This window comes from Puntigrus tetrazona, chromosome 13, assembly GCF_018831695.1.
Source record: "Puntigrus tetrazona isolate hp1 chromosome 13, ASM1883169v1, whole genome shotgun sequence".
NCBI lineage: Eukaryota > Metazoa > Chordata > Actinopteri > Cypriniformes > Cyprinidae > Puntigrus > Puntigrus tetrazona.
The window spans coordinates 12112008-12139838 of record NC_056711.1 but is presented as its reverse complement, the minus strand read 5'-3'; the positions used below and the strand labels follow the sequence as shown (position 1 = coordinate 12139838).

At 37.4% G+C, this 27831-nt stretch overlaps 1 protein-coding gene across 2 annotated transcripts; it reads left to right on the top strand.

Annotated features, from left to right (window-relative positions):
• Positions 1 to 25933, top strand: pdss2 (prenyl (decaprenyl) diphosphate synthase, subunit 2). Of its 2 annotated transcripts, XM_043254560.1 has the most exons (9): positions 1 to 556; positions 7640 to 7774; positions 15133 to 15331; positions 21273 to 21347; positions 22455 to 22619; positions 22707 to 22835; positions 23132 to 23167; positions 25497 to 25671; positions 25769 to 25933. In XM_043254560.1, the coding sequence occupies exons 1-8, from the start codon at positions 330 to 332 to the stop codon at positions 25650 to 25652; spliced, it is 1122 nt and encodes a 373-aa protein (XP_043110495.1). In that variant the 5' UTR covers positions 1 to 329; the 3' UTR covers positions 25653 to 25671; positions 25769 to 25933. The 2 variants fall into 2 exon arrangements, with proteins under 2 accessions (XP_043110495.1, XP_043110494.1); XM_043254559.1 differs by having other exon boundaries at positions 25497 to 25933.
• Positions 25934 to 27831: the final 1898 nt, after the last annotated feature.

The window sequence follows — 27831 nt, the reverse complement described above, 5'->3', positions numbered from 1 at the left end:
TAAAACATGGCGACCCGGTGCAGCTGTCAAAACGTGAGAGTTTAACGTTGGACCGCTGAACACTCAGAAACCCGTAAGGACTAACGATTTGGACTAATGTATTTGCATCAACTAAGGACCATCGCTCGATCAGTGGAGACGACCTCTGTGTAAAAGAAGAGGATGTTTTCTTCCCTAAGGAGGTGACATTGGGAGGACAGAGGCTGCTGGATTTGACACAGAATAAGTGAAAGAGCGTGTGAGATATCTGATGTGAGCTTGAATCCGATAGTATCAATGTAAATTCATACATTTAAATAACCGGTCTATTAGGTTCTTTCGTTTTTAAAATGGCTTGGAGGTCACGGCTCTCTTACATTGGAAGGAGGCACCTGAGTATTTTTTCCAACCCATCTCCATCTAACTGGACTAAAGTGGTGTCTGATGCTGAGAAGATCGTAGGATATCCGACTTCATTCATGAGTTTACGCTGTTTACTGAGTGACGAGCTCAGCAACGTGGCTATGCATGTCAGGAAGCTGGTGGGAACGAAACACCCTCTGCTCAACACCGCCAGGTAAACTTACTGTGTTACATTCATGTCTTCTTCCGGCCGTCAAGGAAGCTAGGTGGGATTCTTGATCAAATTTCTCGTGTTTATTGGGATTTATTTAATGAATCCGTCAAAATGGTTCGCTAAACCAGTAAGAACAATACGCTTACGAACCAGTCCAAGCGGTTCTTGAGTGATTTGATTCATTAAACCGAGAACCGGTTGTTACTGCAATAAACGCTAGTTACTTTAATAGCTGATTATTACAAGTAAATAGTACAAATTAAGCAATTGTTACAAAAAAACCAAGCATACTGGAATCATGCTTTTATCAACACGTGTAAGAAACAGAGTTGTAATAAATTCTGAAGGATCACGTGACACTGAAGACCGCTGAAGATTTAGCTCTATCACCACAGGAATAAATTACAGTTCAAAATGTATTCAAATACAAAACTGCATTAAAATAATATGTAAAACAACAATAAATAAAATATATATCTGACAAGACTAATATTTTATTGCATTATTAACCATTTCAACTAAATGAATGCAATCTTGGTAAGCTTAAGAGATTTAAACAAACAACAACAAAAACGACTCCAAATGCTTGATTTGTCATCTGGACCGTTTTATCACCGTTTAAATGAAATACCTGATTGTAATAAATTGGAATATTATAATGTATTACTGTACATTAAAAACTAAAAAAAAAAGCCTTCACACTGAAAAGAGTTAGTTAATGAATATTGATATGGTCACACCGATATTGCTTAGTAACCTCCTTAGAAACCAAGCCTTCAGCATGCTTAATGCTTTAACTGACTTCCCGACTAGTGCCAGTGTGCTATCATCTGCACTTCAGCCAATCAGTTCCAACATATCCTGATCAATATTAATGATTCATATTCAATATTCACTCACTTGAGTATCACCTGCTTGTAGTGATGCAGATCATTAACATAAGTGGCTCTCAGAGGACAAATTAAAAGACCTCATGCGGCTTTATAGACTTCATGAGTTTACACCCTGAAGGATCAGTTGGGTAATCGGCAGTACCAACCTGCTCAGTTTGTTCATTTAAAGTCAAGTCACTTTAATAAATCAACAAGATGTTTAATGTTTTCTTGTAATCTCGCTCATTATAATCCTACATGCAGAGCTGTTTTATTGAAGCAAAAGTGTCTTTATTGTAAGTCAATACATATTGGTGACACCGCCATGCACCTTTCTTCATTAACCTTTTTGGAGTTAAGTTAGTGAAAAGTGAAATAATGACACTTAAATGTTCTTTAAACATTTAAATGTACAAATTGTACTTTTCAGACTATGCCAGTTTAAGCACGTTCGTTGAGCTCGAAAGGCTTAAAAAAAAATGTGGTCCTCTCTTAGGTCTACAGCTGAACGTAACCTAATGGTTTTGCATTTGACTCTAGAAGTCACAGGATCAGTTCCGGTTAGGGGCGAATTAGAAATAGGAGAGTTATTGAATTCACTTGAGTATGGCACTTAACCCTTAGGTTACTTTAAGGAATTGACCCTGAAAGTAAAGTACTCAAAAGTCACTTTCAACTAGCCAAAATTAAATGGCCAAATTAAAGCTGTCTCCCCCCAGTGGCTGTCATTTGCAGTTCCAGAGACAGACAGACAGCCCACTCTGTTATTCTGTAGATCAAGTGTGTTTTTGAACTTTTCTTTAGTATAGCTCTCTATCTGCTTTTTTTTAATACTGCTGTCATTTTTACTTGGTTGCTATGCATAAAGTCCATACATTTAGCCTACGGTATGTGTGGTATTAGCTTAAGGCGTTTTTGTGTAATAACCTGATCTGTATTCAGTGATATTACAGTTTTTGACAGTTAGAACTCCAGGGGCATACATGGATTACCTGCAAAAACAAAATAGGATTTACAAAATAAAAACAAGAAAATCCCCGCTGAAACACGCTGAAAATTGAAAATTCTTTGATTATTTACTCATGTTTATGTCATTCCAAACTGGTATAATTTCATTTCTTATGTGAAACGCAACAGATGATATTTTGAAGTTCAGAACCAAACAGTTTTAGTGAAAGCTAACTTCCATTTGTATGAACAAAACCTTATATGGTTTAACCTTATATATCTTCTTTGATGTTCTATAGAAAAAAAAATAAGCTCATACAGATTTGGAACACATAAATGTTACACAGAATTTTAATTAACCCTTGAACTTTTTTTCACCTGAGCGCTGTCCAACTGAATGACATACAGAAAGTTTTAAGAGGAAATAAAGACTGAGTGTTTGTGTGTGTGCATTTAGTTTTAGAGAGAGAGAGAGAGAGAGAGTTCGGGAACCCAATCCGGCCCATCCAGACGACAGTGCTGGAAACAGTAGCCCAAGGGTGTAATAACCTATACACCTAAATCTGATATGACAATCCATTTGGGAGGGGACCCTGTCTTCTCTCCTCAGCGTCAGTGCAGATTCAGCCGTCTCCTAAGACGCGCCAAAGATATTTATATGCACAATTGCAGGCTGGCGAGTCGGACAGTGCCAGCTCACGTTCTGCTTCGCCTTTCTGTTCATTCTTAAAAAAAACACAGACCTCAGCGAAGTTCAGAGCAGTTTGCGGTTGCGGTAAGAGCTTGCGGAGATGTCCGTGACACGTCAGGGGAAGACCTTCACAGCTCCACACACATACAGAGGTCCTGTGACAGGTGTTCTCAGTGAGGTCCTTTATGGCAGGGGTCTTCAATCTTTTACATGTTACAGACCTCATGCTGATGCAAGGGACCCCATCCTAAATTTAAAAGGCATATGGTTTCTTCCAATTTATACAGCATAAAATCAATATTATGAATATTTCTAAAAGATTACTCAGAAATTATGTCGTTTTTTTAATGATATTTATTTTAGTATTTGCACATTGCATTTTTACCCCTACCCCTTCGTATTTATTGGGGCCACCAGTAAAAAGTTTGTCCCAGTCTACATGTAAAGCGACAACCCAGCTGCATACACCCATAATATTCCAGACCAACAGAGTGCAGTGATGTAATGTCACATTTTCCCTATGACATCATTCGCTAAGGCATTTTGATTGATATTTACAGCTTTTTCTCCTCTTAGTTGTTAAAGGCCGTTCACGTATGATGTGCTAATACAGTAAAACAGCTACATGTTGACGGCAACGTATTTAAAAAAGACATTTATTATCTCCTACACACTACTGTGTATAAAAACTATTTGAAGCGCTTGTCTATAAATGTGTACATATGCTTATAAATATGCAAATGTGCTCATCCCACCCTCAAGAGTCATCTTATTGGTCTGTCGACATTCATCCACTGCAGCTAATGTTAAAAAAAATAAATAAAAAATTAACCTCACATAGCAACTGAAATGCACTGCTCACAGTAGAAGATGCAGGAAAAAAATAGAAAGGGCCCAAAGGGGACAAACAAAGACATCCATCTAGTACATGTTTTCATTGGCTAAGCAAAAAACTGTGTTGTCTGTGAACAGCCCCTTTGAATGTTTCACACATATTAAGTGTACTTCACTGTGCGCTCCTTGTTCGTGAGGGTCATAAACACTTTCTAGCTGGTCTGTAACGTTCCGTCACTCTTTCATTCCCTCTTTCCAATCATTTCTTATCACCACTCGTCTTGTTTTAATGACTCCCCGCTCCTCCCTTTGCAGTAGAGCGAGTTTGTGATTTAATGATGTGTGTGTTTGTGTGCATGTTTTGAGATGCAGTTTCTGTCTGATTGAGTAATGGTGTGTGTGTTTCTGGGTGGTGGATTATTTCAGATTGCTGCAGTTTGACCTTTGTGTCAGTATGTTTTTGAAATGTTAGTGGAAACCAGCGGGCTGGTGGACAGGAGGATCCTTCATATGGTGTATACGAGCACAGCATTTACATTGAGTGCAAGAAATCAAAAATCATGGAACGCATGGAAAAACGTGTTTTCCTGAGACTTTGAAATCTTTTTTTTTAGTTTAGACATAAACAGACACAGAAAAAACTGATACACACGCACCCAAGCTAAAAATACCACATAATAAATACTATAATAGTATATAAATATACTGTCCACAAGAAAACTGAAATCTGAGTAATGGGGGTGGGCTGATCAGGTTTCGCTTAAACTATTTATGACCTTTAACTGATAAGAATACATTTTAAGGCGTTTACATGACCTACACAGTATTGGGTTATTATTAAGCATAATCTATGTAAAATGATATATGTAACCACACTCATTGATTCTCCAGTTATCAGCCACTTTTATGTATTTCCATCTCTCTCTCGGATATATTTCTCGTTTGTACCTTAAATGTCTCCAGTCTCTCCTTTTATTCTTTCATTCTGTCATGATGCGTCCTGCCCACCTCTCTCTCTCTCTCTCTCTCTCTCTCTCTCTCTCTCTCTCTCTCTCTCTCTCTCTCTCTCTCTCTCTCTCTCTCTCTCTCTCTCTCTCTCTCTCTCTTTCGCTCTCCCTCTCTCTCTCTGTCTCTCTCTCTCTCGCTCTCTCGCTCTCTCGCGCTGGGCTGTTTGGTAGTGGGCGTGTCTGGGTGTCATCTCATCTCGATTACCACAGTTGTGATTCATGACAAGTGACTCTCTGCCTGGAGACGGGATTACAGCCCTTGTCGTCACTAGAACTGCATTGTGCCTTATTGCCCGGCAACCAGAGACGATTGTAGCTTTAGAATGCTTGTGATATGTACATTTTGAACAAACCGCACAATACATTAGATTAATATCGGTTTGGATTTGAACTTTCTTTTGCTTCGTCTTCACTGTGCATGCAGCAACGGGTCCAATTTGCCAATAAAACTCTCAGTCGGTGCATTTTAATGACTTCCTCTCTGATTCAGCTAATATGACTAGCTCACTTATTGAACATTAGGTTATTATAGAACTGTAGGTGCATTTGCAAAGAACGTGTTTTTGCATTCCACTGCAGTGCTTTTCCGTTCACTAGACAATGCGTTAGACCTTTGTGCCTATGTTTATTGCTTCTTTTTTAACACGTTTTAAAAAATATGGTACTCAAGTGAGAAAAAGTTGCCCAGCGTCTTGTGTTTTTAAAACAAAAATGTGTGAATCATTCCTTAGGGGGCCGTTCACACAGAACATGTTTTTGTATATCTGCAACAGAGTTTCATTTTTTTGCCATAAAAATTACATTAATTTAGTTCAAAATATATTAGGATGACAGGGAAAAGAAATATGCATTTTTATATTATGTATAGTCGGCTGTTTTCTCACAACGTCCCTTTAAAAAAATTGGTTCATGAAGAGGAATTGTCAGTTCAAAATGAAAGATTTATTAAGTGCCTCCTAAAATGATCGAAATGCAGAATATTTTGTTTCAGAGGAAAGAGGTCTTTGGCCATTTTGTCCTTAGGAGGCAATTGTAAGAAAGTTATTTGTATTATATGTACATTTTAAACCAATAATAGAGCCCAGGAAAGGGTCTGTGGGGATGGACGCCTTTGCACAGAACCAACCACCGACCGTCTAGCAGATGCAAATTAATCATGATGTTGAAAGGCAGACTAGCTCATAACAGTGATGACCTCTGCCTCTGAGAACCCCTCGTGGAACTGTGATTAACAAGCCCGCGAGTGTCTTTGTGTGTCTGTTTCCTCCTCTGTAGAGAGAGAGAGAGACAGTGAAAGATGGAGAGATGGGAGGTGAAAAGAAGGCGAGATTGTATTGGAACGACATGCTGGCTCGTTAATATGACATTGTGCATTTCATTTAAACACAATTAGGATATGGTGAGGCCGGAGCAGTCACACACTTGCTCACACACACGCATACTAAAAACATTTCTTTTCATAAAGTTGCCAGATGACAGTGTTAGTCAAATTTTAGTTTTAGAGGGCATTCAAACTGAATAAATTCTTGCTTTGCACTCCACTGCTGTTTTGTTTTTCTATGGAAAATACGCTAGAATTTCTGAAAGTGTTTTTGTTCAGTGTGTTGGTTTTTTAGTACGATCTCATATTAATTCGATCCAAGTGTTTTTAGGGTGCTACTAGGACCTTTTGCTTAGCAGTCTATGTAATCTTCCGCGGTTTCATTTTTTCATGGCATAATGCAGTAATCAATCCAATCACACATTTAATATGCTGACTGAAGTTCTAAATATAAAAGGTTCAGCCAAATGCCATCAAAATTTGGTTATGAAAACGTATTTCATCACTGTCACTATGGTTACAGGTGGTATTAATGGCTACGGTGATGCACTTTATTGACTCTTTCACACAGACTGTATTCATGCTGTTCCTGGCCAAGAACATAGATATTTTGAGAGTCACACCTGCTAGTAAATACTGTTGTCGATTCTAAACTGTGTGAATGTACTCTGATCCTTTGATACAACTTGAGTCCCTTCTTTAGTGCAAGTCTATTTATTTTAAGTCTATTTTTATCAAGAGGTTAAGATCCATGTTGACTTTCTACCAGAAGTTTGGAGCTCTTCTCAGATTTTAGATATTTGTTATAAAATACATGGTCTTAATTTATAAAACAGCATATAAATAAAAACTAATTTTTTTCATAGTGGTTGTTCTTATATTCCTTCAGTGTGTGCATTATTTCAGTATTTCATTGTGTCTCATCAGCAGTGAGAACTTTGCTTTAAAACACACTCTGGTGTAACTCTGCAATCTCCAGCTGCTTTTGATCATTATAGCTCTTTAATTAGCTGATGAATCACATTTCTGCTCTTCATAGCACCATTATTTCTGTGTAGGGTCTGATGGGGAGCCATGGCCATCAGCACAGAGTACTGACCAGTAGTTTGCCTGACTCATTAATGGATCTCAAATATGACTCGGTGTAAATGTGCAGTTGAAGCTGTTTTCTTGTAGCATGTATTTTGGAAAAACTAAGTTCTTTTTTGAAATATTGCCTCTGCACTTAGGAGAAAGCACTAACTTATAATAATAATGATGATGATAATTTAAAAAAACATTTATATTATATTATATATTATATATAATGTGTAAAAATGATTTATCTGATTTATCTTAAAAAATGTATTTAGTTAAAATATGTATGAATGTAATTTTATGATTTTTTTTTTTTTTTTTTTTTTTTTACAGAGGATTTGTGTATGACAGCCGGAATAATCTACAGATGCGAGGTCTTATTGTGCTGCTAATGTCAAAAGCAGCTGGTCCATGTCCCAGTACCAGTGACCCGATTCTTGACAGTATGGTCAGTGGCATCTACCCCAGGTAAAGATACCTTTCTTTCTTTCTCTTTTTTTTTTTTTCCTCTCTTTTTCTCAGGCCATGGGACTCTAAAAGCTTGTAGCTTTGGCCATTAGTGAGAAATTATCGCTAGCACACACAGTGAGAGAGGGGGGGAAACCGAACAGAAAGATGTTTGAAAGACCGCAAGAGAATAGAATATGGCATAGGCAAGGACGATTTGTGCCATGTATGGACATTGCTAGTTTACACACAAGAAGTCCATAGACTTTAAAGTCCAAAGCCTGCTGTTTCATATTCGATAAATAGACTTCTAGGTCTCTAAATTATCAACATAATTTAAGAGGGTTAATTTACATTGTTGCAAAGAACATTATTTTTTGTATTTGGTGTAATGCAATGTGTTTATGCATTTAAAGGTTCAAAAAAAACATTATTTTCCACATGGTGTACATTATTGATTCTTCTCTAAGCCCTACCTTTCTGAAACGAATCGATTTGTATAAAGCTCATTGTTCTAAAAAAGCGAGGTGTGCTCTGATTGGCCAGCTATCCAGTGCCCTGTGATTGGCCGAATACCTGAAGTGTGTGGCAGAAATGTTATGCCCCTAATGTGATGCCATGGCCCTGCGTCACAATACAAAAACAATAAAAGCTATTTCAAACGGTGCATTTGTTGCATCCAGTGGAGACATAATTACTGTTTATAATGAATTAGTACTATCTTTTTAAGCATTATTATTATTATTTAAGATTCTTTAAATAATAAAATGTACTATGAGTCAGAAGCACCAAACTGTCCTTGCAGAGGAATTGGAATTGCCCCACTTTATAGAAATAGCCTTTCTGCAGAGCTAGCATAGACTACTCTCCAGGTTCAAGAAGCAGTCCTCCTTAAAATGTGCTGCACACACTCTAATATTTACAATAACCGTTCGGTAATGGTTACGTAAATACTACTTAACCACTGATTTCTAGTTATGTCCTCTTTTGGAAGTCCTCTTTACTGAAACACTTGACTCTTCACTTAACTTTGCTGCACACATTCTGCTATATACATCCTGCCCTCTGTTTAATAATTAATACTATTTTATGAATAACTCAACTACACCAACTGCGTATTTTCCTCCTTAAATGTCATCTCCACATTTTCACTATATCATAATGTGTGGACCACAAAATCACATTTTTCTGGTACAGGTTGATCCTTATTTCAGCCTGCTCGGTATTCAGAATGTTTTTTTGTTTGCACCTTTGGGGAAGCCTCTGTATTTGCTCTTGTGAAGTTTTCTCTTGATAGTAGATTTTGACAGTGACACTTCTACCTGGTGGAGCGTGTTCTTCTCTTGGATCTAGGTTTCTTTACCGTGGAGAGGATTCTCAGATCATCCACAAATTTTGACGTCAGTGGACATCCAACCCTTGCCTTATGTTGCTGAGCTCACCAGTGTTTTTTCCCTCAAAATGTACCAAAATGTTGATTTAGCCACTCCTAATCTTTCTGAATGGATTTGTTTTGATTATAAAGCCTAACAGTTGACTGATTCGCTTGTATGGAGAGCTCCTTTGACTGTGTGAAGTGGGTTCACAGCAACAGATTCCAAATGCAAATTACACACTTTGTGTTTAATTGATATAGAAATAACTAAAAGAATAGCAGACAGCTTTTGGAGTAAATTCTCTAATTGCTTATGGTCAGGGAGGTACATATTAAAGAGCTGAAATTCATTAACCTTTCCTCCAGTTTTGATAAGAATATCCTCAAAGCTAAAGCTCTAAAGTTTGCACTTTACAAAGAAATTGGCAAAATGTTGTTTAGGCAATCGGCACAAATATACCATTACCTTCTCTGCCGCTCTGTGGAGAAGGCTTTGCAGTCTATGAAACAAATCTAATACACTTGTGAGGTGTTATATTACAGCGGACAGTGTTTGTTAAAGTTGTCTTCAACTCTTTAAATAAAGTTTGCCTGCTGAAACCCACACCCTGATGAAGGATCTTCGAGCCGCAATGCGTTAGTTGTGGTTTTTTAAGTTTTAGCTGTATTTCAGTGTAGCCGTTTCAATATCATACCTCAGTTATTTTGTTTTACAAACCGCCGTCAGTTTTAGATATAGTATAGCATGTCACACCGCAGGACATGTCAGCTTCCCAAAAGTATTCAGTGTCAGCATATAAGTGCTAGCTTGTGTGTTCAGAGGTGGGAAAGGTGGAGAGAGATTAATAAAAAATAAAATATATGTATAATCTTGGCTGGTATCCGGGCATCAAGTTTAGAGAAGTTTTTCATTTGGACACCTTAAAAGCTACAGGCTGTTGAAGATTTTATTTCGGAGACAAAGAGGTTCACATTTCATCTGAGGCCAATTAGAAATGTAACCCTTTCCTTTTTCCATAAGTGAAAAAGAAACACAACATTTGTTTTTAAAATGTAGAACTGAATTCGGAGGGAACAAGGTTTATTGGAAAACAAGACCTTATGTTAACCGTGTTGCATAGATCATTGGAAACAGGATATGAAAGATTGTAGGGTAAATTAAGTCCAGTTAGGGACAAGAAATTGACACACACACACACACACACACACTTGTGCATCCACTTCCACTGCTGTGCCTCAGAAGGACTCTTGCTCTAAACAGGCTGGTGTGTGTGTGTGAGTTCTTTGGCTGCAGTGCCAGGGAGTTACCAGAAGCGGCTGTTGTACTTGGCAGTGTGTGTGTGTGTGTGTGTGTGCGTGTGTGCACAAGCTGTCTGAATGAACTCTTTCTCTCTCGCTGAGCGGGGAAAGAGAATGTCAAAGCAAGTGAGGGGAGGGACCGGCACTCATCGCTATACTTCTCTGTTTTTTCCCCTCATTTTCTTGCTTCTACATCCTTACGTTTCCCTCTGAACAGGAAGTGACCTCATAGTTCCACAGCTGGGTAGTGGGTGTCATGGAAACAACATGGTGATGTAGTTGCCCTGAGACTTTTAAGAGTCAAGGCTGACCCATTGTGTGTATGTGTATGTGTTAAAAAGGGCGAGGTGAAGGATGGTGAAACACACACACACACACACAATTATCTACATTTAAAGGCATATTTTATATTTTACCCCAAAATATCATTATTTATTCATGTGCAACTTTACTGTTCTGTTAAAAAATCTAAATCTAAATCTAATTTGTGAAAAATATCCTGGCTGTTTTTATTTATATAATATAACAGCAATTAGAACTGAACATGTGAAGCTTTAGAAATTTCCCCAAATGCTTAACAGGTGGTCCATATGATATATATATATATATATATATATGCTATATTTTAAATCTTCTAAATAGTCCCAAATTTTAAAGAGAAAAGAATCATGTCAAACATACAGACTTCTTCTAAATCAGATCCTTTTTTTAAACGAATCACTTGATCTAGTTTATGAATAACTAAGCTGTTTGACTAACTGACAAATAGATAAATATTCAAAAGAGAAATAGCAAGAATCAGACATTCTTCTCAATCAAATGTTTTGATGCAACTGATCTGAATCACAGTAAATTCAAACTGAACTATTTAATTCACTGCTAAATATATAAAGAATCTGACATTTTTCTCAATCTTATTTTTTTCAGTGAGTTATTTGATCCGGTTCACTCTGTTAAGAATGATACACACATTACCCGGACCACTTCATCTTACTATTATTGTGCTTTTTCTGATTTGTTTATCAGAAAAATCATGATATGGAACTACAGGAGGATGAGTAAAGAATAAAAATGTCTTTGATAGTTATCTCTTACTAACATATGGAGCTTTTTTCTTCCTATGTCTGTATTTTTCTCTTTCTTTGTCGGTCGTCTGTCTTTCCTTTCAAATCCCCCCTTTCCCTCCCTGCTCCGATGACACCTTTCGCTCTCTCGTTCCTGGTTAGAGGTGTGTTTGATGGTGGTGATGGATGAATTGCTGTGCTGCTCTCCTCCTCCTTGACATGCAGCATTTGTAAAATGTCCCTTCGAGTCACTTTCTCTCTCACACAGACACACACACAGTGTTGTGTGTGTGTGTGTGTGTGTGTGCATGTGAGGTGGATGGTAAGTGTGTGTGTTCACTTCTGACAGAAATGCTCATGGTTTGGGGGGTGTGTATGATCGCATACATGCACGAGTGCATCTCGCTGAGAGAGACGTCTGTTTGAATGATTGCTCGACAGTTCTTTTAAGGGATGTGTGGAACACGAGTCTGACATTCAGTAGAATTTGACTGTGTCCGAAAGCTGAAAATAAGCATTGCACGGTGTCCATGTTTGCTTGGTTATCTCCTAAAGTCCCCTTGAATTTGTTTTAGATCATTAAACATAATGGTATCCTGGAAGCATGACTTCTACTTAGTGGTACATGCAAAAAAACTGAAAAAACCCTTCACATATTTTAATTGCAAATTTGTGGATTTTGCAACAAAAAAAAAAAAAAAAACCAAAAAACAAATAATAAAACAAAATAAAAATAATATAAATAAATGCTGGATGGAAAAACGTATATGAAAAGTGCACGAACAATTAAGATGGTTACATTGATTCCTTCAATAAGAAGACATGCACATATATCATGATGGGAAAACAAAAAAAAATCTGAGAATTGCTTCTGAGAATTGCCTTGAGTCAAGTGACAGAATAATTGCTTTTTCTAAATGATTTTGGACTAATTTCCTTGAAAGAGATGGAATTGCTGCTTTATTCACAAACTGTTTTGCAATATTCTGATTTCTTCACAAGTTGACTTAAAAGTTTATTTATTTGTATTTTTTTACTAATTATTTTGACATTTATTGAGTGCAGATTTTTCACAAAAAATTTAATCCTACGCTTTTTAAATATTTATTTTTACAATATGAATTATTTTATTCAGCAAGGATGTATTAAATGGATCAAAACTGACAGTAAAAACATTTATAGAGTTACAAATAATTTTATTTAAAATAAAAGCAGTTCTTTTGAACTTAAAAAAAAAAATTATAACATAAAAGTTTCAGAGGCAGTGCGTAAAAGTGATTGACGCAACATGAGGACATATTTCTTTTTTTAAAGTGCAACAATTTAGGATGAGAATTTTGAACTTAGTGTGCAAGGACATTTAGAGACTTCTTTCAAAAACATACAAAATCTTACCGACTCCAACATTTTGAATGGTATTCATTTTTAAAGATATGACGCTTTAAACACTATGACACTATACTGAATAGAGCAGACTAGACAGAAGAAACAGTGTTATTTAGTGCAGGTACTTATATGTTGTTTCTGTGGTGTCTTGTGTTAAGAGTTGAACTCACATTATAACGAGTTTAGAAGCAAACCCACCTCTGATCTTTCATTAAAACATCATCTAGCTGAGACACTGTATGACAGCTTTAGTGATGCTTTTGGTCAACTGACATCTTGACCTCTAAGGTGATCTGCTGTGAGCTTGTAGGCACACGCTCCACTGCGCCTCAGGGTTAAATTGGCAGAGAAAATGGAGCAGACAGAGAAAGGGGGCGTGTCAGGGGGCGGAACCCCTCTGTGCCATGGCATCGGTTGCTATGCAACTGAGTTCTGAGGCTATTTATACTCCCTGTGCTGCCCCTCCCACTGACTTCAAAAAAAACGTAGACGGCATAGCTGCAGATTTGGGGGAAAATTAGATTTCGATTCAACTCCGGCTGTCTGCACACAGCCGAAACACTGCAGCCAGCCCAAGGATGAAGGAGACAAAGACTATAAAAAATCTTTTGAGGAAAGAAAACTATTCATTCAAAAACACTATTACTAATGAGCGGTCAATTCAGCAATGCAATAATGGCAGCCGCAAGGTGTTGAGAAGGACACACACACCTTTACCACATTCACACTGCAGCTAAATGTGGCCCACATCTTTATTTTAAGGGACTGACTGAAAATGTAAACGTCGCATTAAAATAGTCAAACTTGGAATGCTAATCTGAATTAAATAAATGGAGGCAATTATTATGAACCTGATGTTCCGTGGAGCCTGCAGTGAAATTACATGTCAATTAAGAGCAAGGAGGCAGAATTAAGGGCAAGGAGGCAGAAAAGGGCCAAAATTGTATTATTGGCATTCTGTGGACTCATTGTCTTCCACACTAATAGAAATGAAGCATGTCAGTGATGGTGATTGATAAAAAACTTCATTAGGCTACATGATTACATTTTATTTTTGCTTATTTTATCTGTTTATGTATTTGTAATTAATTTGTTAGCTTTATAAGACTGAATTAAAATGTCATGCATTTTGCATTTTGTGCTGTTTATTTTTTTATTTATTCATTTTCCATTATTATTTTTTTTATTTTGTTTATCGTTAAATGTTACATGTTACTTTTTTGTTATTTTAATTAAAAATGCCTCACATCAATTTGGCTGTTCAAAGTATCATTTAAAAAATGTTCCAGAAAAACAACTTATGATATGCATTTATAGTCGGCATAAAACTTCCATAATTAGATGCAAATTTGAGTTCAACAGAATATTTATTGAGAAAAATGTTAGCTTAGGTGGTACTTTGCTTTATCCATCAAGACTGATTAGGTTTGCAAAAAATAGATGTTTAATATTTACCAAGATGAAAAACACAAGCAGGGCCCTACAACTCTTGACCTGAGATGATAGATACATACAATTACACTTCTTTAAAATATGTTTGAGTTTCCCCAGTAATCCTCATCTATTGTAAGCCAAGTCAACATCCAAGATCTGTTTTTACCCGTGTCAGCTGAAGTGAAACTGACCGGGATCGTTGGCTACGTGGACAAGAGCTCTGCACAATAGGGATGATTGAGCCCAGGAGATGGTCCATTAAAGAACAGCATTTAATGACAACAAGAATTATTGCAGTGCTTTGTAATTACCCGAGCCTTGACTAGTGTGTGTGTGTGTGTGTGTGTGTGTGTGTGTGAGCAGAAGCGGCCACAGCGATTCTCTCACATCACCAAACTGAAGAGAATCCCTTCATCAAGATGTTTTTTCTTTATTCTCTCGCCCTCTTTTCTTTCCATGTCTCTCGCTCTGAAGGAGGGGTAAGTGGTCATCAGCGCTAACGTCTCTCTCTTGTGTCTGGAAGATGGTTATCTCTGAGACCTCAATGGTCCAAGCTGATTATGGTCCTGAACTCGACAAATCAACATTTGATTATAACATCTGTGTGATGGCGTTGTGATAATCGGGCTCGTCTGATAATCAGTGGCAGTTGGTATTTTGTGAAGTGCATTATGGTCACCAGGACACTTGACACTCTCTGGTTTATTTGTTCTGCAGGGCTGAAATCACTCCCTTTCCGTGTGCTGTAGCGTCTGGGACTGTTTATAGATCTAATGCCCTCTCAGAACCATAATACTTCTCTCTTTCTGTCTTTTTGTCAGTCAGAGGAACTTGGCTGAGATCACAGAGCTGATTCACACGGCCTTCCTGGTGCATCGTGGGATTGTGAATCTGAAGGAGTGGACGAACTCGGACGGCCCCCTCAAAGACATGCGGTTTGGGAACAAGATGGCTGTTCTGAGTGGCGATTTCCTGTTGGCGAATGCCTGCACAGGATTGGCCCAGCTCAATGACACCAAGGTACTAAATGAACGCTGTAAAAAGTCTCCAGGTTTTTCCATTGCCTGCTCTTCGCTTGTTCTGTGCTCCGTAACGAAAGAAACCCTGCTCTGAGTTCGCAGTTGTAAAATTTGAGCCCAAATAATAATCAGTACTTATTTTTCCAGCTGCGGTATTTACACTAACATTCAGAGGTTTGAGAACAGTAAGATTTAATAAAAATGTATGTTGTTAAAATATTAAAACGGTTATTCAAAAGAAAACCTAAAATTATAAATTGTAATAATATTTCAAAATATTGCTGAAATCTCACACTCCGACTAATCTCAGACTTTTCAATTGTTCAGTTGATTTTAGTTATTTTTTTTTTTAACAATATAAAAAAATTATAAACATGGACTGTCCATTATTTCGAAAAGAAAAAGGAAGTGTTTTTGTTTACTTGCGTATTTTAATGTCATTTATTTTGCATTTTAAGTATTAATAAATACATTACTATGAATAATTTATGCAACTGAGAACATCCCAGTAATCCCCAAATAGAGGATTTGTCAGATTTAGCTCGCATACTTATATTTTTGTACCAAAAATATAGTTAAATAAACAAACGCATCTCTTCGTGCTGGAGGTGTGAGACACTTTTTCTATCACATTTGGGTTTTTATGCAAAACACTGAAAAAATAATAATAAATTCATCGGCTTCTGACTTCCTTCTCAAAGACTTTGTTCTCCTCGCTGTGTGTGTCCTCTCCTGCTAATTTCCATACACTTGCATTCTCCCTCATTCTCTTGCGCTCTTTATATGTGTGTGCGCGAGTGTGTGAGCATATGTCTCCTACACCCCTCATTAAGTGTCAGTGTTCTCCTCCAGCTCTAATTAGAGTCGCAGTCAAAGCACCGTCTAACTGCATGCGGCCAGCAGCCCCACTGCCTCGCTCCACTCAGGGATACAGCGTCTCACTAGAGCATCTTTTTGAATATCTTACAGCGTTATGAATGGCCAGTTCAATACATCAGGACATTTTAGAGCAGTGTTTCCCGGCCTATTTTGTGTTACACACCCTAGGAGTCCTATTTATTTTCAAATACCTCTGAAAGGTTGTTACTTGTAACTCGTAGGTTCTGTTCTAGCTTCTTGCTACTTAGGCTGGGCTCGAAAACAAAATAAGGCACTGTAGTGTACTGAATCGAAATGTGCCGTTTGTAAAATGGATGGTGTTGCTGCCTAAGTAGCGCAAGAGCTTTGACTTAATGAAGGGATAAAGGCATAAAAATACAATTGGACACTAAATGTTAGATGCGTATGTATTTGTAATAGCTGCAATTTAAACCTAATATTTTTCAGTATAGCATGAATAAAAATGTACATTACTGTTCAAAAGTTTGTGTCGTGTAAGAGATTTTTTGTTTCGAAAGACTTGATGCTGACTCAAACTGCAGCTATTTGAATAAAATAGTACAGTAAAAAGAGTAGCAATATTTATAGATGTCAAACTGATTTTTTTTTTTACTTTCACTTTATCGCAAAATTGCTTGGGTGATGGCATGGCGTTTAAAGGTGAATAAATTAATAAGAAACCGAAAAACATTTTTTACCATTGGTTAAAACTAGGTAATTGCAACTTTTTTATCTCACAATTCTGACTTCATAGCTTGCAATTGTGAGTTAAGTCAATATTAAGTGATACAAACTCGCAATCATGAGAAGAGATAATTGCATGATTATTGCACTTATTTCTTTCAATTGTGAGTTTGTGTCATGCAATCCTGAGAAAAAAAGTCTTCAAACGGGCTTCAGTTGTGATGCTTAGAACTTTTGAGATATATATATATATATATATATATATATATATATATATATATATATATATATATATATATATATATATGTATGTGTGTGTGTATATATGTATATAAATGTGTGTGTGTGTGTGTGTGTGTGTGTGTGTGTGTGTGTGTGTGTGTGTGTGTGTGTGTGTGTGTGTGTGTGTGTATATATATCTTTGATGTAAAGAAAGAACAGCATTTATTTGAAATTGAACTTTTTGGAACACATTTAATGTAATGCATTTTTGTTCAGTAAAATTGTTGAAGGAAAATGCATTGAACCCAAACTTTTGAACAGTAGTATATTTAATCAACATTTTCACATTTGATTGTTAAATTTTAGAGATTCAACGAAATCAAAGCTATATTTAAATACACCTATACTGGGATTCACAGTTTTAGAGGAAATCACTTGTCATATCATCATATTAACAGACTAAGTAAAAAGGGATTTGCACTACAAACCCTAACATTTCATCTCTCTGTGTCTCGGTAACACACACAGACACACTCAGATGCACTAAGCGGGAGTATGCTGACAGGATCTGTCACCATGTGCGGCTCTAGAATGCAGCTCTCCCCATGGAGGAAAACAAACTCTTTTCCTTCTGCATAGCCTCAGACATACACACGCACACTCAAGCTCACTTTAATGCTTGCATGAGCGGACATGAGAATGACTGCAGGGGATTTAGATGATCAGCAGATTGTGGCGACTAATATAAATAACAGATTCTGTATTTTCTTTTTTTTTTTTTTTTTTTCTCAAGAGGAGCTCAGCATTCAGCCAGCCAGAAATCTTGGTCGGGACTCACACCTGATTATGTGTTTAATACACACTCTCTTTAGGTAGATGGTGTGGTGTAATAGAGGGGGTTTAGGAGCATTTATTGGCGTGTTTTACAGCACCTCCTGCCGGACAAAAGTGGAAGCATCTGTTTATTGTTTTTTTGTCTCCTATGTCCGCCTCAACTGTGCATTTATAATTTTTACAGACAGATGAAGACATGTACACCACTATGGTTCAAACGTTTGTGATCAGTATTTCTTAAAGAAATTAATACTGCACTCGGAAAGTAACAGTAAACAATGACAGTAAGAGCATTTTTAATATAGTGCAATAATTATATTTCAAATGAATGTTTTTTTTTTTTTTTAAATCTATTAATCAAAGAACCCTGTCCAAAACATATCAGTTTCTATAAAAATAGGCATTATAGCCGTTTTAAACATTGATAATTGACAGAAATAATAGAAAATCATCTTTCATAATATTCATATTTTTGCTATATTTGGTCAAATAAAGAGCTTAGCTACCCCACACTTTCACACGGTATTGTATATGAACTAACACTAATACCAATCAATAATTCTATACTCTTAATTAAAAAGAAATAATATGCAGAATGTAGTTTCATGGTCGGTTAGATGTATATATGCTTGATAAATTTTTTCAATTCATTTGCCATTAGCAGCTGTGGACAGAAGGTCATTTTGAGCCTTGTTTAATGAACACACACACATATCCTAAAGAGAGTGTGAGTAAAAAATCCTTTTTTGTGTGAAACTGAACCTGTTGTTCAACGAACCATGATTAAAGCCACACACTCTCTGTTCTGACCCACTGAAGTAGTGATGGACTGACAGGTTGTCCAGCCAATCAGAGATCAGACTGTTTAGCTGCAAGTCAAACTTCCACAGATGAATTTACAATTAGCGAAAGTGATTAAAAAATATATTTTAAGTGCTCAGTTTTTAATAGTCCCTTGATGCAGCTGATATTCACTCAGCCAGAACCGTCCGAACACGTCCTCCTCTTAAAGCTTCTGTCTATGTAAATGAGGGCGAGGCCCCTTTGCATTAGCGGTTCAGTTAGCGTGAGAGCATTAGCGGTGGAAATCAGACGTTCCCTCTCCGCAGCAAAGCGCTTTTTCCCCCTGATTGATCTGTATTATGTATCGCGGCCTTGAGTGGGATCCTGACTTAGTAGACTCTGTGTGTGTGTGTGTGTGTGTGTGTGTGTGTGTGTGTGTGTGTGTGTGTGAGTGAGAGAGAGAGTGGGATTCTGGCTCAACACTAGTATAAACGGTAAAGGGATCCGAGAGCGGCTGTCTCCTCTTTCTTCTCCTCACAGACCTGTCGGCGAAACACGACTCCGGCTGGATTTGGGAATGAGACGAGACGGAGGGAGGGCAGCTTATCTGATACTTTCCAAAAAAAACCCCCCCACTTCTCTCTCTCTCTCTCTCTCACACACACACACACACACACACACACAAACTCACACGAAAGACATAGACGTACACAAACACAGTTCAAACACACATACATTCTCTCTCACACACACACACATGCATGCTTTAATTTCTCCGTGCGGAGTGTGTGAAGCCGCACATCTGGCTGCGCTATAGGGGCTCTCTGTCTTCTCTGGGCTCTGGGTAGAGGAGTCAAGTTCCTCACTGTTTCCTCAAAGATCTGGTTACTCAGAGGGCAGAGAGAAAGAGAGAGAGAGAGAAGGAAAGAGTGAGAAAAACAAAGTTTGAGAGAGAAAGTTTGGGGAACGGAGAGGAGTAACATAATATTAAATATGAGGAATAGCTGAGTGTCTGGATGGAAGACTTCTGCTATTCTAGTTCCCTGGAGATTCTGCCTGTGGTCTTATGATTCAACAGGCAGGCCTTTCGGGAAAAGAGAAAAAAGAACGACGGAGGGTGAAAAAGAGGTGGAGAATGTAGCCTAGGGCAATGGATGGAAGGGATAGGGAAGCATGCGATTGAATGATAGAAGAAGCTGTCAGTGACTTAGTCCAGCTGACTGTTGTGGGGTAGATGTAACGGAGTAGCGCCCCCCTCAGGAGCACTATAGTTATTACGTCAGATAAAATGTACTTTAAAGCAAAAATTCACCCAAAATTGAAAATTCAGACATTATTTATTTAGTCTCATGCAATTCTAAACGTTTATGACTTACCTTCTGGGGAACACAGAAAATATCATTTTGTACTCAATGAGGCTTTCAAAGATTCAAAAAACACTACCAAAGTTTTCCATAATGACTTTTTTTAAAAATTTAAGTATCTGTTCACTAGTAATCTTGCAGTTTAGTCAGCTGTTAACCTGTCTGGACCTGTCTGATTCATTAACAGATCATTTAGATTTATTTGTGAACTGGATTAACTGATTTTAAAAGAATTAAAGGAAGGATTCGTTTTCAGTTGCTACTTCACTCTTAAACTTCCATGGATGCATGTCTTTACTAAAAAAAAAAAAAAAATTTAATTTGTCTTATTTTTTTATACAAATAAGTATAACAAATGTTTTATAATTGGCAACAGGATGTAGAGTAGTCAAAAATGATTTCATATACTGTAATTAATTCCAACAAGCAGAAATGTGATCATTAAAATGCATTTTTCAAAAAAAAAGACTATTTAATTAGTTAATTAGTTGTTTTAAAAAATGCATTATAAAAGATTAATTTATTTGGAATTACTGTATATCAAAAAATCTTTGAGATCCTCTTTTTATTTTTAAGACTACTGTTCACTGTAGGCCATTATTGTAGTTGAACAGAGAGTAAGTATAATTCTTTAAAATGACTAGTTTTGTGTTCCACAGACTTAAGTTAAGTCATAAGATTGGAACATCCTGAGGTCGAATTAATAATTTTTTGACAAGGATATAACCAGTTTTATATCTAAGTGTTTATTCTGCATGTACTTGTATTTCAAGAGAACAGTCCAATCAACACTCAGCTATCACATGATTTTCTGAGCTGTAGGTGTTGAGTATTTTTGTGACGGGAAAAGAGTTCTGTGGTTGTGTTTATTAAAAGAGAGAAACTGAATCAATAAGCTTGTGCAGATGTCAGAGTCCTCATTAAGGTCTGTATCCTCTGGACATTGGACTGTTTTGCCTGGCCATCTGTTTAATAACTGAAGTGCTGGTTATTCTATCTGTCCCTCAGATGCTCTTTTAGGATGAGAAAAAGTCTTCCCGTATTCCCAAACAGCTCATGTCCTAATAAATACTAATTTCAGAACAGATGGGGGCTGATCCGTCATCAACTCTTTTTCTTCATTTAAGTGGAAAATATTTTGCTAGCCTAAGTGTTATAATGTTATATTTGTTCTAGGTGGTGGAGCTGATCTCCAGTGCAATAGGAGATGTGGTGCAAGGAATTTATCATGAGAGCTCTACTTCTGCAGAGGTACGACGTTCAGCCCACTGCACTCACTACATATAGCCACTAGTGGCATTCTGTGGGAAAGAAACTGTATTGACTTAAAAAAAAATCAGCATATTATAATTTCTGAAGGATCATGTGACATTGAAGACAGGAATAAACACTGCTGAAAATTGAGCTGTGCCATCATAGGAATAAATGACAGTATGAAATATATAAAAAAATGTAATAATATTTCACTATATTTGAATTGAAGTAAATGCAGGCTTGTTTAAAATAGTATTGTCTTTTATTATATATGCATTATTTCAACTGTTATATAAAAGCAATTGCTCAAAGCTATGTCAATTACCGCAAAGCACAAGCTCTCTGGTTTATTGGCTTAATAAACACTTGCCATCTATGAGACGCAATATGTGTCAATGCAAAAATTAAGCTTTATTTTCTCTTATAAATTTATAAAGTACCAGAGCAATCCTTTTAGTGTTTAATGTTTCATATCCAAAGCTTTCAAAACAGAGCTAAGACTGGACAAGCAAAACATCTCCAAACAAGCGAAACACAGGCCGACTTAAAACATCTGCAAACCGCTCACCGTAAATAATGAATGACAAAGTTTCCCGTGTGAGGGGAGGAGGAGGAAAAGTGATGAAGAAGGCCACATTTATGTGAGAGAAACTCAACAAGGAAGAGGGATTCAAGTTTCTCTTACCCTTTTTAGAGGAGACGTTTCCGAGCAGATGTTTGCATCACCTTCCCTCCTCCAGTTACACCAGTGCCCTACTGCCATACCAACATTTTGTTTTTCTTCTTTATTCCTTATATGGTTTAAAGTGGCATCGTTAAAGGTTGCTTCACCTCAAAATGATAATTTTGTCATTAATCTCTTACCTCCATGTCCATAAAAGCTTTGGAACACAATTTAGGGTGAAAAAAGGGAGGCTTGTGACTGTCACATTGCTTGCTAAGTAATAAACACTGTCAAGGTCCAGAAAAGTATGAAAGTCATTGTTAGAATAGTCCAGGTATGGTAATAAAGCTACTAAAATACTTTTGCACAGAAAGAAAACATGAATTACTTCATAAGCATCCCACATTAATGCTTATTTAATTGGGTTTTTCTGTATTCAGAAGGAGGGCAGTCTAACAGTTGCATCCTGGGAAGACCAGACATTCCTGTCACATGGTGCTTTGCTTGCTAAAAGTTGTCAGGCGGCGATGAAGCTGGCCAGACATGGTAACGAGGCTCAGAATTTGGCTTTTCAGTACGGAAAACACCTCGCTCTGGGACACAAGGTATGCACGGTCAACACAAGTGTATTGTGGGCAAAAGCTGTTTATCTGTATGCTGTCTTATGTTTCTCTTGCTGCCTCGCTTTGTAGCTAAACTCCGATCTACAGCCGTTCATGAAGAGCGGGTCAGAACCGGCTGTGTTTAGCCTGGACTCTGCTCCTGTCGTCTTCCACAGACAGACCGTTGGACCCGAGAGATGGCGGCACCAGCTAAAACAGGTACCAGACAACCTCATCAGAACACTTCATAGCCTCTCTGTAAAATAACTTAGTAAATCTGAAAATGTTACAAAAATGAATCATTCACTGATGTCTCAAGGCAGTTAGCACACAGTTAAGCCAGTTTTACTGTATTACGCTTGATATTCTAACTGAGCAGACAGTATTTATCATTAATTGAAGGGATTCAATAGGTTTTTAGCTTCTGGACTGGTGGCCAAACACCATTACGGTTCAGATTTCATTGTGTCAGCATGATGTTCTCTGGATTCATATTTTTTTCCTCTTCATTTCAGGTTCAGAATATGGCTAGACAGATTGATTACACAAAGGTAAGCGACTCCTGTTTTTTGATTAAGGGAGAGGGAAAAAGTAACAAGTGCCTCGTTTTTGTGTCTGCTTATTCAGAGAACTTGTGTTTCACCGTAAAAGCGACTAAATAAATTGATTATTTTCATTTAGCCAATGAAAAAGTGAGATTGTCTATTGAATTCAAGAGAAATCAATCCTCCTGGTCAAACCACTAATCAATGATTTCAGCCACAATACTTCTGATGAAACATTCATACATCTGTGATACAAATCGATTCCCCAGGAGTCATGAAATCATTCCCAGGGTCCCAGCGTGTGTGTGAATGTTTATAAATAAACAAATAGAAGTTAATTAATGCCTTATTAATGAAAAAAGAAACAAATGTGAAGTTTTTATTTAAATATGTGTTTTTAAAAGATAGCAAAACCTTAAATCGCCTACTAATATGACTATATGCCGGAAAAGAACTTAATAAACAACAAAATATCTTGATGAAAGTCTGAAAAGGCAAACAAAAAAGGGTTAGGGAGTGGAAAATATAATTAGCATAAGCTTAGCATTAGTGTTATTTATTTTATTTTATATTTTCTGTTTTCATTTTATTTAAAGGTTGTGTAATTTTGTTGCGTTTTTGTAATATATATTTGCAATATTGCAGTATTGTTTTAATTATTTAATACATCGGTTTAAACTAAATTAACCTTGACAAAAAATATATATTTTTATTATATATTTTTTATTTGATTTTAAGTTGATTATATTTTAATTCAAAAACAAGTTTCAGTTTTACTTTCAGTTTCAGTTTTTGTTTGAGTTAACTATAATAACCCTGCTCAGTATAACAACTAATAGAAGTACATGGAAAGCCTGCACCGGGATATGAAAAACAACGTTTCTGTACGTTAAATAATGTAATCAAGTAAGTGGAATCTGAGGCATATTGAAGTAAAAGTTTAAGAATCGGTCATCGAAAAACCCACATTGTTCGACCAATGATGTGGATATTGCTGGTTTTAGCCCTGAGTGTGCTGATAGGAGTGTTTGTTCTTTGTAACTGATAGCAAGTTCAGAAATTTGATTTCCAAAGTCAGAAGGAGAAGAAAGACAGAAAGAAAGAAGGGGAGACAGTTAGAGGCAGTGGGGAGGGGGCAGGAAGAGGAGGAGGGCACAAGCAGCTCGGGTCGCCGTAGAAACAGGATATTGGGGGATAGAGTGGCAGGTTTATTTGTAGAGGAGACAGAGAGACGGTTTGACAGCAACATCACACAAGATTCTCCTTCAACAGGGCACAGACAGACGCATCACCCCCCACACACACACATCACATATCTCTGTTATCAGCACATAAATGCAACATTAATCTCTCCAGTATTCACTGTCTGGCTTGTTTTTTTGGTGTGAATTTGTCTTGGAAAGGGGTCATGAGGTCATATCTCGGTCTGACAACCTGAAATTATTCTTCTGTTCATTGAAGTCAAAGAAGAGTATGACTATTCAAACATCAGTGAGAAATTAGTTGATGTCAGCATCTACCGTCCCACATCCACGTCTCTCTCCGTCTCCCTCTTTTTGGCTTTCTCACGCACTTTAGTAAAAGCAGGCCTCTTCTGCTGTTTTGAACTCAAGGCCCCCAAGGGCTTCTTACCACAACACATCCCAGAATTCATTTGGCAAAATGGCCTCCAGCAAAACATGTTTTGATGTGACAGTGGAGGACTACAAGATCATTTGAGTGAGGAAGAGTGTGGAATATTCTGGGTTTTCATTTAATAATAATTTATACGTTAAAAAATGCATTATGCATATTTTTTTGTTATTGTGATATTTTATTGACTGTTATTCATGATATATTGATGATGATTTTTTTTTATATTATATAGATAATATACACTGCTATTCAAATGTTTAAGATTTTATTAAAAGACATTTATTTATTCAATAAGGTTTATTCAATAAGATTATTCAAGAAAAATGCATTAAAATAGACTTTGAGGACATTAGTGATTAAAAAAACATGCAAAATGCTGTTTGTTTTAACTTTCTTAATAAAATAACAATTTAACCATTTTAACCAACAAAAACCATTTTTTAATGCATACAGATAATTAACCAAGATGCAGTATAAGTATTTTTTCTTAGTTCACGATGCCAAACATATAATTATACCTTATTAGAGTTATCCACTATAATTTGTTTTGCAAACAAACCTGGTTGATCTGTAGAAATTGCCTGTTTCAAATGGTCCCTTGCCTCTAAATTTGGTTAAAAAAATATTACATTTCCTACATCAGTTGATTAGTTTGATGGAGTGATATTTAAGTTTTTCCTCATTCTTATGTGTTCTCCAGCTCCAGGGCCTGATAAAGATGGAAAGAGGCGTGAACCAGGCGCTTGACCTGTGCAGTTACCACGGCAACAAGGCCTTAGAGGCCATGAAGTGCTTCGCAGCCTCAGAAGCTCGGTCGGCACTGGAAAACATGGCCTGCGCCGTCACCAAGTTCTGAAGATGCTTTCAGTCCGGATGTATATATGAATCCAATTCCGTGTGATGCAGCTGAATAATGCTGAAACTGAGCCTTGCTGGAGGTTGATCGTGATTGTTTTGGGTGCTGTTTTAAAGGGCCTTACTTTGGAGTGTTTGCGGTTCCCACCTGCCCTACAGATGATGATTTTTATGTGGAACTGATGAGCGCCACGCAGTTGAGTTTACCAGACTCATACACACTATGCATTCAGCCAACAAATCAGCTTTATCTTTTAAAATAAAAATGTGATGTCTTTTTGAAACAAATCAGTGTGTCAGTGTTTATTCTAACATTTCTACAATTCCCTGCAGTATTTAACAGAAGACAGTGTTTCTATACACCACTTTAAAGAAGACAAACAAACATTATTGATATCACTGTAAGTTGATTCGTGACCATAGAGAAACGTATTAGTATTATAGGGGGTGGCATTAAAAAAAAAAAAAAGGTTTATCCGAAAACCGATGACAATTTGTGAGTGTGTGTATGTGTGTGTGTGTGTGTGTGTGTGTGTTGTGGGTGCCCGGGGTGCTCCAGCAGCAGTGTTGGCAGTAATAATTAATGAGGTGAGTGTGTGACCTGAGTGAATGTGCAGGAAATGCTGCAGTATTGATCAGCTCAGCGAGAGGACTGGCGCCAGCCTGGGCAGCCTGCGGTTTCCCGGGTGACCACGGGGGGGACGACTAGGGTGTGAAGTTGGGCGTAGGTGAGTGACGGTCACCACCGACAGCCGCCGGGCCACACACACACACACACACACACTTGAATTGCTTGAAGGACAGAAAGGCAAGAACATGCATGCAGAAACATCAGTGCTCAGAGTTCCTCCAATGTCTCTCTCTGGCCTCGGATATGTAGGCAGGATATTACACTAAATTTGCTCGGTAGGAGCGGGACAGCCCTCTGGTCATACATGAAAAATTCATTTTGGCCTCAAGCAGACCTGAGAAAACTCCCCGTGAAAACCTGCAAAGACACAACACCTCCTGTCAGAGGCAAACTTTTGTGCTGCCTTGCCCTGATCAGAATTTCATCAGACTTTATTATTAGTGTCACTGTGATCAGAATTTCTTATCACAGATCCAAATATCCTAGGTAGGGTATCTTTTTGTTTTAGGGAAGTTCATGTTTAACCATCAAAATATCAGCAAATAGACATTTTAATATAATGTCATTTTACTTGTTTATGTTCTGTAAATGCATTGTCTGCTGGTTTATTTGGCTGCTTTTAAGTACACCACATTAAGTGTGCCTTTTTAACACATTAAGAGTTTAAATGTTAAGTGCAAATGAACCCCTGACCACTCTTGTAAGTTTGCAACTGTTACAATAAAAAATCCCAGAAGACTAAAAACATACCAGGGAAACAAGAGTATAGGCAGCACTATAACATACAAATCTGATGGGTGTGTTAGATTTGTGTGAATAAACAAGCTTTGACAATAACCAGTCATATTTTCGGCACTGAAGGGTCCCAAATGAAATTCGGCTTAGGGCCCCATAAAGGCCTTGTGTTCAGGTAGGCCTACATATATGTTTGTGTGTGTATGTTATGGGAGTCAGACAGTGGCCTATCGAAAGTCAGACATACACACAGACTTGAGTTTATGGCCGTCAGTATCATCCCCTCGAAACCTGATCCCGTCTCTGTTTTTGCGCATGGAAATGATTTTTTGCGGTTTGGCGATTCGTGGCAATCCGATCCCCTGATGACATGGTGGCTGGATTCACACAGGTAGAGCAAGCGAGAGAGAGAGAGAGAGAGAGTGTGTGTGTGTGTGTGTGTGTGTGTGTGTGTGTGTGTGTGTGTGTGTGCATGATAGCAGCTCCACTTCAGCCAAGCTCAAAACTATTACAACACTCATTTATTCCATACAGACAGGCCACTCCGCCTCCTTTATGTGTTTGGGTCTGTGTGAGTTATTTTGGGACTGGAGAAGGCTGGTCCAGGATCAGTCACCTAGATTTGGTGTGCGTGCATTGAAACTAAAATTTTAATATCGCTGTTTCAGGTCCTTGTTATAAGGCTATAATACAATTAATCAGAAGCGCTCTTGTTGTGTGTGCACACGTGCTTTTATCTGTTATGGAAAGCAAAACAATCATCTGGACAGCGGTTAAATTATGGCTGTCAGTTTGGTTTTATTTTCCTTGTGTG